Genomic DNA, 12,964 nt, shown 5'->3' on the forward strand with positions numbered 1-12,964 from the left:
TACACTTTTTGGTTGATCAGTAATTTTTCTCTCCCCATTTTGCCCCCTCCCTCCATTTCTACCTCTGCTCTTCTCTCCTTCTTCTCCTTTCTTGCTAACATTCCCCTAGTTTTCTTCTCACACTGCTAACTGTTGTTTTTTTCACATTTCACTCATGCACTTCTAAAGATATAGGAGGATAGTCCATGGGTCAAGAGCTGCAAGCAGCTCAGGCAGCAGTCCAAGGAGGCCAGCAAAGATACAGCTGGGCATGTCACTTGCATTGTATTCTTCAAGGTAGAGTAGGCTGTGCCTTCTTGATTTACAAAGCATTGTAAATAGTTTAAGACTGTATAAATGTGTTTTCTTTATTGCTGTATGAATATTTTGTCTCCCAGCTGTGGATGTAATACAAGCAACACAGCAAAAGCTATTGTTGCAGCTTGCATGTTTTAAAAATTCACTTATGCCCGAGAAAAGGCTGGCTGATGGATGGCCCATTCAAGAGGACGGTGCCCTGTCTCTTCTGCTCCTTATAAAAGGCAGTAAAAAATTAGGGCTAAATTGCTGGAGCAGAAAAAGAATCCATCTGTCTCAGCTTTCACCTTTGCTGCAACTGTTTGGGCAACCGTGCAAAACTGTCTCAGCCATCCTGATGGGCCACCTCTCTCTGCTGCTCCTCAAGTTCACAATTAACACCTTGCAAAATTTTGCTCTTCATATGAATCCTGCCCGGAGAGGGTTTATGTTCTTTTCTGTTCCTCATCTGCAACTCATTCATTCTCTCAGTTTTACCAATGTCTGCAATCTGATTAACATCGTAAGGGGAGAAATGAGAAGGCAAAAAAATTGGAAAAACACTATTCTAAAGAATGTATTAAATTTTCACTAGAGATTTTAATCTTGGGATGCAACTGAAAGACAAGCAACAGGGCAGCTGAAGGCCTGACATAAGTTACATTCAAAACCTAGATCTCCTAGGTGACTCTTGTTACTACTGTGCTACTTCTTGCCTGATTTCCTAGATCACAAGGATGCTGTTCGAGTTTAATTTGAAGTAGGAAGGAAAGCATCACTACAACTTTAATGCAATGGAAAACTCCAGTCAGATTAATGATATTTTGAGATTTTATTTGCCACAGCAATTTAAAGCCTCCAGCCTTTTTCCTTTCCTCCACAGTCCTCCAAGCATAAGCAAGCATAGACACTTTTTAACAGAAGTCAGAGCACTACAAAATACGATGAGATTCTCAAATTAAGAATTACCCCATCAATACCAAAAATAGACAGTTCTTACTGATAAACAACTTACAAAGAAGTCAAGGAGGACACCAACTATAAATGCTTGCATGCCTCATCTAATTGATCTCATTTAAAAAGGTTACCAAGACATACAGGAAATAACATGCAAATAAAGTATTACAACAATCAGTTTGATTTATTAGAAACTTCTGATTAAATGACCTTCTCTGGTATACTGGAGTATTGATATAATTGCTTTAAAACTATGTTATTACAACTGTGTGCATTTTAGCAATCTTTTCAAACCATCTGCAATGGTGAAACATTAATTCAATTAAATATATTGCACTTCCTCACCAACTACAGGCCACTTCTCAGGGCAGCCTACACTTGTTCAGAATGCCAAATAATACACTGAGTCTTTCTAGTTGTTGTCCACTTGAACATTTCAAACATATAACTTACCCAGGATGTGATCACCTAGTGATCACCTAAACCAACACCTTAACATTTCAGTGAAGATATTCAAACTGCATGCAAAACCTCTTGAGACAGTTACTTTGACAGGCTTCCTTGTATAACTACCCCTACCGCCCTGAAGCTTTGCTGTTGTTCCCAAAAACTGGCAAAATTCTAAGTCCATACCAGAAATATTTTTCTTCTTTTCACCAAATCACCTATCCTGAAGACAGTTTTTGATTTCAGAGTTAGTTTTAAATGTTTGGGGGTCTTTCCACTCTTCTGTGCAACTCTCTGTAGGATTCGAAGCATCAAAAGAAAAAAAGAGATAAAGACCCTGAGATCCCTGTCCTCTTTTATCCTTAACAGACACTGGAATTAGCTCAGTGGCAAAAATCTATTGCTCAGAAACCTATAACAGAAAGAGCACTAAATATTAGCAGCCCACCTGCCCCAGGAAGTACTGCCCCTCTAGCCTATAGAGCTTAATATTGCCTTTACAATTGTCAGTACGAGTTCAAGATTTTCTGTGTTTCCAGCAAGTCCAGCAGCTCCAGAGGAAAATATGAAAAATCTCTCACACAATCATTTACACTGATACAAAAAAAGCACAAAAAGACATCTACTAACATGTTGATTTGGTTTACACTCACTTTTGATTCCAGAAGTTAAAGCCCCTGGAAGAATCAAGACCTGAATTTTGTACTGATTCACCGAAACACAGAAACAAAGAAATTTAACAGGAGTCTACATCATCAATTGTGCAGCCTCTTTAATCCAATTACTTTGTATTTTCTCTTAACCAAGTGAACTGCCAAAACCTGGCCTGGACTCAGTTCTCAGAAAAGCTCAACTTAATCTTACTTGATCTGTATTTTCAGTTAAGAAATCATGGAAAAAACTGGAGGGAGTGGGGGGAATCAAACACCACATTGTCTGCCCCATCTGCATGACCCACACTTCTCCCCCACCTCCCATTCCAGGGAGTCCATGTTAATAAAGAACACTCCGTATTGGATATTGCACGTTAAGTGTACAGTTCTGTGATATATTCTCCTGGTAATGACAATTAGCCCTTCATGCATAGAAGAGATGTATTAAATGCACTGTAGTAACCACTACACTTTCCACAAATGCCTTGGAACACCAATTGCATGTTGCTGAAATTTGCAAACTGGCAAGAGAAACAAGAAAACCTCTCTAAATTCCAGACTGTACAGTGTTTATTTTGACAGTTGAAGTTTATTTATAGTACTTGACAATACATGTTCTCCAGTTCATCTTGTAAAATAATGAAGTCAGTATTTAGACCTCCACTGTTAAGCCTCAGAGGGAAAAATAAGTATAAACTTATTTCATTGTAATAAATGTACAGATTGGCAAGATTCTACTCTAATGATTAAATTACATCATTAATTTGACTTAGTTTAAAGCACTTCCTTTGGTGTAGAAACCATAGCCCTTAACTTTGTATGTGGTGTGCAAGTCTGCACAAATGTGCAGTCATCTCTTAACCCACTCAGAGAAAATGATATCTCCTTTGTGTTTAGTACATTAAATACTTTTACAGAGGTGCTGTAAGGAAGGCTGGTCTTTCATGTACAATTACAGAAGTGTACAGGCACGGGCTGCAGAATTTTTGCTATGCACTAACTGATCAATAACCTTAATCCACTGACGCAACTTGTACCGGTGCAGGTGAGCTCTGCCTCCATTCCCCGAACAACCTCCTGCTCTTGCTGAAATCCTCAAACTCCAGACCATCCCCTATCACTTTCTCAATCCCGTAGATGAGCCAGTTGTCTGTGGATAACGTTGTCTTCATATAAAAAGACAAGATAGATTCAAGCCCTTAAAGCAGAAATACTCCACAAACAGCAATTCCTATTTATATTTCTGAAGTACCAATACATATAATGAACATTTCTTAAAACAAAACCAGATACATAACCTGCTGCTATACACATATCCTATATAAAAATCTATACAAGCAGAGCTGGAATACAACAGCAACAAAATAAAACTAAAAACTGCATTACCAAGAGGAAATATTAGAATTTGCCAGATAAAACATATACGCAGCACCTTAAACACAGTTGCACAGTGCCCTCCAAGGGCAGCAAAGCTGAGCCTCAAATAATAAAATTAAGTGGTATACAAGAAAGTGTGCTCAGAAGGGATTTCAATCCTCTTTGTTCTTAGCCACGATACAATTTCACAGCCACTCTCAAGATTCATCGTTCTGATGTTTGGCATGCAAGAGCACAGAATGCAGTTCTCTTGGGAATTACTGAGCCAGGATATGCCAAACAAAATCTACCACAGCATCAGCCAGCTCCTGACACAACATTCAAGGAGCCTGGCCATCAAAATGTTTCTGATTTTTAAAGGGAGCCAACAAATAAAACCAGGAATATCTTCAGAAAGGAGAATTCCTGTAATATTAACTAGTCAATCCACAGCAAAGAAGCTGCTTCTGTGCAGCTATTGTCTGAATAAGTCTGTCAGAGGACTTTGCCTGCAGGAGCTTCTATCTACACATACTTTGAATTCACCAAGTGTAGAAATGGTATTTTTTTTATGGTTTGCAAGCTAGACCATACACAGCTGCAGAGGATCTCTAAATTAGTTAATACACCATTTCAAAAGGAAGAGTTATTTCTCTAGGGATCATGTGCCAAACAAAGGGGGGAGGGAATGCTGAACCACTGGTAGTTTATATGACAAAAGATATTTTTCAACTACACACAGCACTAATTATGAAGGTCCTTCCTATCCTACAGCTGGAAACTTCTCAGAGAAAAAAATCCCATTTCAGAGAAACAACGGGGGTGGGGTGGGAGGGAAGTGCTAAAACCACTTTTGTGAGCTGATAATTTTCATTAAATGTGAGCAGCATATTTTTTTCTACAAGGCAGCAAACGCCAGCATTCGTGTCATTCGTGATCTAATAATTTGAGTGTGCACATTAAGAAAAACCAACAACCCTGCCTCACCAAAATTAAGATTTTTAGTCACAAAATGTAAGACCAGAAAGTTTACATTAGAATATGGCTATGTTCCATGAAAGACTATTCCAGGCATGAAAATAATAAAAGCAACACTGATTTTAACACTGACAATCCAGCCTTAGATAATACACTAGATTTAAAAGCAAAAGCACTTAAAGCATTACTGGGGTTGGAGGTATGGAGAAAATACATTTACCAAAAATTACAAGTACCATAAAAACAAATGCAATCAAAACAAATGCCAGACTTTCACGGTATGTAGACTAAATATATTAATTACGATATGAAACCATAGAGTTCAAAACTGCCTCTGAGCCACATATTTTCTGCAGACTTTCCTCTAACCAAGAAACCTTCATTCCACATTGCAAAGTTTTGAAAACTATGACTATTCCACACATTACACTGGAAAGCACTTCTCCCCACCGTCTATACTGAGACATATATTTATTAAGCGCTGACAGTTAACTTTCACAAGACTCTCAGGCAAATCTGGTCCTTATTCTGTGAATTTACAAAAACTGGGTTGAAGGAGCCAGGCAACACAACTGTATTTTATTATTATTTATATAATGAATTTGTGATAGCACTTCACTCTGAAGTGATGGTAAGCCTTGCAGGCAAATGCCTTCTTTAGTAAAGATCTGAACATTATTTTTGTTTAACTAACAGCTGGTCTTAGCTAGTCTTGCCTATATGGACTTAAATGAACCATGTGGAGACAAACTTGTTTCAGTTTGGGTAAGAAAGATTAAACCTCATTAATTTTAGTTAATATCCATTTTTGTCCCTCTACACAGATGGGAAAAATAACATTAAATTACCATGCTTACATACAGTCAATACCAGACACCCAATAAAGCACAAATTCAAAGCCCTGCTTGTAACACAACCAACACACACACAATTCCAGCAGAACAGCTCAGCTGCAAGTTCCCCTGAAACAAAGGAGATCAACATTCATTTCTCCACTTTGTCACAGACTTCCTGCATGACCTTGGACAAGTCACTTGGTTTTTGTGTGCTGCAACTTCCCACCCCTAAAATAGGGAAAAACATTTATTTCATAACCTCACAGCAATTAGCAGATTTACTATCAGGAGATGCTTAGATACAGAGGTCAAATAAATGACACAAAGAGAAAAAACAGTACTTAAACCTCTATTAACTTCTGTTAAAAAGCCTTAGAAACCTTGCCATAGTGACAGAAGGAGAGCTTTGGCACAATACAAGTGTTATCTACAAGCAAAGATCAAGTCTGCATAGGTAGCAAGGGGGAATGGTATTTTGGCATCTACAGGCAGTCACAGACTTCCGCAAACACTACATACTCCTCTGTCACCAAAGTATAGAGGCAACCAAAAGTTGAAAGCCTCTAGGTACCTTTTTTGAGTTCTAAAACCAGAGTTACAGCTTTCTGATACAATACAAAGTAGGAGAAGAAATCACCAGGTACTCTCTTAAATTATTTTTAATGTTTCAGGTCCGAACAGTTATTCTCCATGTTAACCACTAACCAATCTCTGAACTTCAAAGCCACATTTCATAACTCAGTATTAATATCAGAACAAATAATCTTGCAGGCAACAGCAAATTAAAGACCTCTAGAGCACCAGACTACCAAAAAAATGATAAAGAAGGTAAGAACCACTCAGAAGCAGCGAAATGCCACATACGTACTATACTAAGACACTTGGGAGGACAGCAATGCCTCCATCATGAATCCACAAATTTGTAAAGTGTATTAAATATATATTTTTAGAATACGTTTTCAAGGCCAAAAATAATCTACCTTTTGAATGCAGGCCAAACATATACTGTGTTTCCATGCATATATTCTGCACCTGTACAAGTAACAGCACGAGCCTGCATAAAATCAAAATCACAGCATGGGAAAGGAGACATGAGGAGCAAAGGGGCTACACAGGATGATGAAGCAGTCAATGAGACATGAACACAGGTAAGCATCTGGGGGACACAGCGAAGCTATGGAAAACTAGAGGCAAGGAAACTACTGAGGGGAGAGGAAGTTCTGGGATAAACTTCCCCTCATATTACCCACATATGTGCAAAAGCCACACAGCTGCTCAATCACAGGGTGTTGAGTGTGCTTTGGGTTTGGTTTTTTTGTAGGGTTTTTTTTAAACAGATGATCTGTGGTTTACACACATGAAAACACAGTCACTGCAAGATACAAAAATAAAAATGAAACTTATTTGTTTTTAAGATATTTTATTTGAAATATCAAATGGTTTTCATTATTTGTAATTGCATCTTATATGTGGTGTTTTATAAGAAGAAAAATAAAACTGTTCTTACTAAAAATCATTTACAACCTAAAGCTTTTCTTTCAATACACGGAGCTGCTCTGGGATGTGTTAAATATCGTGAAATCCCATTACTGTAATAAGACTGGAAGAAGAACAACACTTTGCAACAAGGCCAAAAAATTAAAGCATGGACAACAATGAACAGCTATCAAACACCAGGCATGAACAGAACAGGGGATAATAGAAAGATGGCAGTGAAGGGTGTTAAGAACAAAAGTCCAGTAGAAGAAAAATAATATTATGTTTCCAACTTAGCACAGGATACAGTTTTGGACACACATCTTCAAAAGTGACTTCTGAGAATTTGGCATCTCTAAAGTTGACAGCAGAACAGGTAGTACCTGGTATCATATATAGCTCCCTGAATAAGCTTTGAGATTAGTTGTGCAGGAGAGAGCGAGCTGCCTAAAAGGAGAGTACTGCCCTACTCTCCAGTGAAACCTGAAAAAAGTCTATAGAGGCACAAAGGCAGCAGAGATGAGGGGCTGGCAGTCAGAGGAAAGGTGAGGATAAGCTAGTCATTAAGACAGGAAATTGAAACTAAATTTTGGAAGTATGTATTTAATACCTCCCTCACAACATGCTAATAATGTTCATACAAAGGAAAAAAAATAAAAACTAAAGCAGTGACACTCTTAGCAGGCATCCCCAGAGCAAATTTTGGCAACCTTAAACGTCATGCAGCAATCAGAGTCTCTCACTTGCTTAAGCTCCTCACACTCACAAATTGCATATTTCTATTTCCAGAAGAGGTGAACTTTCCCTGTAACTGTGATAGCTGAAATTCATCCTCCCTGTTGTGGCAATCGGCACCTGCCTACCCTTTTAACAAAGCAGCTGCTACAGAAGCAAACTCCCAGTGCTTGACTATGCAATTGGAACCTCGTTAGCCATAAACAGAGCTGTTGTTCTTTCCTCTCAGCACTATCTTTACTCAAGTAGGATGACTTCACCTTAAGATGAGCAATACCAAAACTCCTTTGGTCACACACATCCCCCCTCCATTCATGTTTTCCTGTCTATCAACACATTAAGAGACAGTAGCAATTACACCAGTTTCATGTAATATTTGCAAGAGTTGCCAGCCTTCACTGTCACTCACTTGAAGGTCAGAAGGAATGCAGAATATTTGTAATTGCATTATGGGCAAAGATTAATCATCACTACTTCTACTATGAACTGATTTTTACCATTAGAAATATTTTAAAAGGCTGAAGCAACACCAACTTACTATGTGGGCCTTGAAGTGCATTACCCTCAGTGGCCTAAGTAATTAAAAAATAAAAATTCAAAGCATAGTCTATTTTGACAGGTAGCCTGCCTGCTTGTCTTTACCTGCAAATGACGCCAATTGAAACAGGGACAAATTAGAGTTCTAATACTATTTACACAAACCTTCAAATGAAACCTGGAATCTGACATACTTGCATACTATCACAACTTTTAGATAGATTTGTGAAGTTCAGACTGCAGTCCCAGCATCTTGATCATCTAAACTCAGTTATCCAGAGAGGAAGGCACAGCGCCTTTCTCAGCTGTGCTTCTGGGTTTTTTTGCCATGAAAATCAGGTTACGGTGGGAGGAGGAGGGAAAAGCATGTGGACCTCATCCTGACACAGAGCCAGGACACAGGCAGGAGAGACACTTTCATTCCAAGAGCTGTAATATTCAGGTAGTCATTACTGTCACTAAAACAGTATTGTCACAGCTAAAGATTTCAGAGCTAATTTGTTATCTTCTGAACAGCACATAAATTTTAGTATCAACTTAGACCTCTACTCACATGCCTCATCCCTCCTTTCATTAATTATGATCCTTGGGATTGGTACCAAAAAGTGGCTCTGGACCTGTCAGGCCAACTCTTGTTCTAATGTCTCCCTGCAGACTAACAGCAGCAGAAAGCTTCAATAAAACAGTTCACGTGCATTTGTGGGTGGCAACTCAATACTAAAAGGACAAATCTGAAAATTTTATGATGAACAGAATATTCTCTGATTTCTGATATTGCCAACATCAAAAGGTCTCAAACCTCAGCCAAGGCAAGAAAACAGAAACAGAGTTGTGCTTTGGCAACTCTAGCAAACACAGACCAGACCATAAGCCACTTTACCCTTGAGTGAACAGGAATAAACCCTTTAAAGACATTACAGTACTACTGTCTCTTCTCCAAATGCAAAGTCTTGGGCCACAATGCAACGAACCACAACAAACTGCTAGATGTTTTAAACAAATGTTACAAGTTTCTAAAACATACTTAAAAACAAGCTGCTCTGTAAAGGGCAACAGAATATCCCTGCTTGTTATTTCATCAACTAACAGGTGTGCTCCTGGAAGGGCACCTACTGAGCAATGAATTCGCACTTCTCTTCCACTGTAAGTTACTGTTCACAACAGAACTCTCTTAGCTAAAAAACTCATAGCTTCCTTGGCAGGACTCTTATTTATATAAGATTAGTTCAGTCAGGCATTAGATTTATAAACAAGAAAAATAAAAAACAAAACCCAACAACAAACAAACAAGGAGAAAGTTTTCACACTCTTCTTTATAGGCCAGATTCGAAAACATACGCACAAAGCAATATAACAGATTGAAATGCCATTGTTAAAAAAAAACAACAACAAACCCAAACAAAAACCCCACCAAACAAAACAAGCCTCAAAACAAACAGAAAACTCGTATCAAAACACACATATTATCTGGAAGCCCCCCCAACCTGGAAGCTATTTAATGTCATTCAAGCATTCACAAAAGTAGTCGGCCACATAAAAAAAAAACCATTCCTCTGCTCTATCCAGAGCCCTGTACCACAGTTACAACACACAGAGGCAAACTCCAGCCCCTCACCTTTCCCCACCCTCCTCAGGGAAGGAATCAACACCAACCTGCAGTTTGGAGGTGGATCTAAGGTGATGTCAGCCAATTCCTTCTGAATCCTGTGGCAATAAAAGCAAGAAGGAACAAAGGTAAGTCACTGTGTGGGATAGCAGTTAACACATACGCCTTACAGACGTACTGTCAGCGTGACTTTACAACACTGCACAAGAAAGAGGCACTCTCAGCTGCAGCCTCCCACCAGTTCAAACACATGAAGCCTGACAGATGCCCTGTTACAGAGATGGAGAGAAAACTGGACAGCCACCATCCCCTGAACCCAGCCAGGTGCACTGCTGCATGCTCCCATAAAGATGCCAACCACACAGGGGCAGTGGAAATACTGTCTGCTTTACTCTGCCAACCAGCCTGTAAATGAGGGAAACCCTCTGTAAATGTGATGCACAGGAAACTGCAGGCTGAAAAGGTATTTTGTCTTGCTGGATTGAGAGACAGAGTCTTTGCCAAATTGGCTTCTCCCCTCTCCCCTCTAGCTTCACATCACCATCCTGAGAAATAACACTAGCCCCAAGGGAGTAACTGCGCCATTCCCAAGGACACTTAAAGGAAGGTGAATGTCTATTTCTCAGGCTCCTGCACATTCCTTCTGCTTCTTTTCTCACCTCACTTCACCTTCAAAAGCCACACAACATCCCTATGTCCCTTCCTTCAGGACTCCAGACGCTCCCTCTTTTCACTGCGTTCAGACAACACCCTGTCCTCCCTGCCCAGGCTATTCTGGGCTCACACGGCTTTTGCCACAAAATGCCCAACCAGCTATCATCCCCTTTCCTGGAGTCCCATTACTGTCACTCCGGCTTCCCCTCCAGATTTCCCCACCCAGCAGTCTGCCTCTCTTCTCCTTTAGTCTCAGCCAGCATCTCCTGCCTTTTTTCCACTTGCCATACAGGACAATCACAGCCTTTTCACATTAGACAGTTACAATACTTTTAAAAATAGTTAAGGGCATGACACATAAACACCACTTGCTACTATCTGTGTCAGTTTGCCATGGAAACCTGCTGAGTGGAGATCTGGAATAACCAAACTGCCCAAATTCCACAAAGCCACAGAGAATTCAGTTGCAACAACAGGGCATTTGCATAACACTCCAGTCACTTTTGACACCTACAGATACAACCTCTCTGTGCTGCCTGGCAAAGCTGTTTAGTGAGATGGTTTACTGTTCTTACTGCAGGTTTGCTTGAACACTTCCATTTATCAGCTTAGTTCCGGGGAGCAGGATGGTGCTGAATTCAGTTGAAACACAGAATAAGAAAGGGTAGCAATTTATTTTATTTTATTTTAGTGGCTACAAGAATCTGTCCACGTGAAGAACACTGCTGTAGCTGTTCTGAAATTACTATTCTGTGCATACATCTCTCCCCTGTGCAGACATGATTCTGGAATGAAAATTATTTCATTTCCCCCCCAAAAAACACCCCAACCTAGTCTGTGCTGTGAGCAAAAACTTTTTTTATAGCAGAACATCCACAAGTGGAGCTGCTGTGCATTATTTATTTTACTCAACGTTCAACCATACACAGAAAATTAAATGTAAGTGACGACCAGACCGAATAACAGTAATATATTTAGTGGAAAAGATCTGGGGCTATTATTACACCACTAGCACTGGAGTGCACTGCTCTAGTGCAAGCAAACTCAAAACTTCTCACAAACATTAATTAATCCCCAAAGCAGTCCTTGAAAGGAAAAAAGCCACTCTAGATCAATCCCAACCTACAGAGAGGGAAACTGATGTTGAAACGTAATGCCTTGCTCAGGACCATATAGCTTCCAGTAGCCATACTAACTACATTAATGTCTGATATGCCAATGCTACACCATCCCCATAACTGATGCTGATAACAAAAAAGGAGAAGACAGTGGAAATAACTGAGGGACAGAATAGCAGCTTGGAGGAAAAAAAAGACAGGAAAATATTTGAAATGGAGCAGAGGAAGAAGCAGAAGGAGAGAGTAGAGAGCAGTGAAGTTGGGCAGACACTCGCTGCACCGAGAGGCTGAAATAAGTGAGACAGTGGCAGCTTTGTGTGGAAAGGTTAAGCATAAGGGTTAGAGATGAGGAATGGGAGCAGCTAGGGAGCCGTGGGGGAACGGAGCAACATATAATGAGAAAGGAGAGAAGATGCAGCAAATCAGTGAGAAAACTGACTGCAGCCTCACCTCTTGGCACTGGTGGATAGCAGCTTAGAGTTTTTACTCATGCTGACTTTGCTCTCCTTCTTCTTAGGCGTGCTTGTCTCTTTCTCTGTCTGTTGGTTGGAGGATGAAGATGAGGAGGAGCTGGTGCTGGCCCTCGAATCGTCATCCGACATAGTGACCCCCCCACCACACACCCCAACCTGGAGAGGAGACACCATGGGGTGTGGGGAACAAACAGTGAACACAAACACACAGAGAAAGGCCATTGACAATCTCGGTCTGTGTTTGGGTCATGCTCCTTTTAAAGGGACCTCATGTCTCCCCCTCCTCTTCAGGCCCTACAGCTGAAGCAGGAAGTGCAGTAGCCTCCCCTGAACTAGTAACACCAAGGAGAAGGGGCAAAGGGACTTTTAAAGCTTCCTCTCAGAAAGCAAGTGTGAAACAGGAGGAGACAAGACTGAAACAAGGACGACTGGAAGGATCAGGGAAGCTCAAAGCAATTCCTTCTAATCTCCCCCAAACCGCACACACAAGAGGAGCCATCACCACCCACCACTATCCAGCCTAGGGGTGTAGGAGATAAAAATGGAACAGCTCTGGTCCCTTGGGTTCCCGGGAGGCACGTGGGGGAGGCAGGTGGGAAGGGATGGGGCTCAGGGGTGACTGTCACCAGCATTAAAATGGAAGTGGGGCAACAGAAAGAGACCCTGAAGCAGGATCTGTGACCTGCAGTGGGGAAACCCTGCCTACTAGATAACCCGTGCGTGCTGGATCGGGTGTTGGGACCGGGGTGGGGGGAGTGTGGGAGGGTGGGGTGGTGAGGGGGGGCAAGGAGAAGGGAATGGAGGGGAACAGCTAAACTGGGAGTGTGATGCACACAGGGGACCCACCGAGGCCCGCTGCACC

The 12,964-nt window shown here is 40.8% G+C and overlaps 1 protein-coding gene across 2 annotated transcripts in view; it reads right to left on the minus strand.

Moving 5' to 3' along the window:
- Positions 1–12,231, minus strand: part of UBE2E1 (ubiquitin-conjugating enzyme E2E 1) — a 43,928-nt gene extending 31,697 nt beyond the window's left edge. Inside the window, exons 1-2 of one of the 2 annotated variants that reach the window (XM_010007525.1) lie at positions 12,080–12,231; positions 9,905–9,955 (exon numbers count right to left, since the gene is read on the minus strand). In XM_010007525.1, the coding sequence (XP_010005827.1) occupies positions 9,905–9,955; positions 12,080–12,231 (203 nt within the window). The remainder of the gene's footprint in view (positions 1–9,904; positions 9,956–12,079) is intronic. The other variant, XM_010007526.1, reaches the window with a different exon arrangement.
- Between the last annotated feature and the right edge of the window lie 733 nt (positions 12,232–12,964).

The sequence above is a fragment of the Chaetura pelagica genome, unplaced genomic scaffold, assembly GCF_000747805.2.
Source record: "Chaetura pelagica isolate M959 unplaced genomic scaffold, ChaPel_1.0 scaffold10, whole genome shotgun sequence".
Lineage (NCBI taxonomy): Eukaryota > Metazoa > Chordata > Aves > Apodiformes > Apodidae > Chaetura > Chaetura pelagica.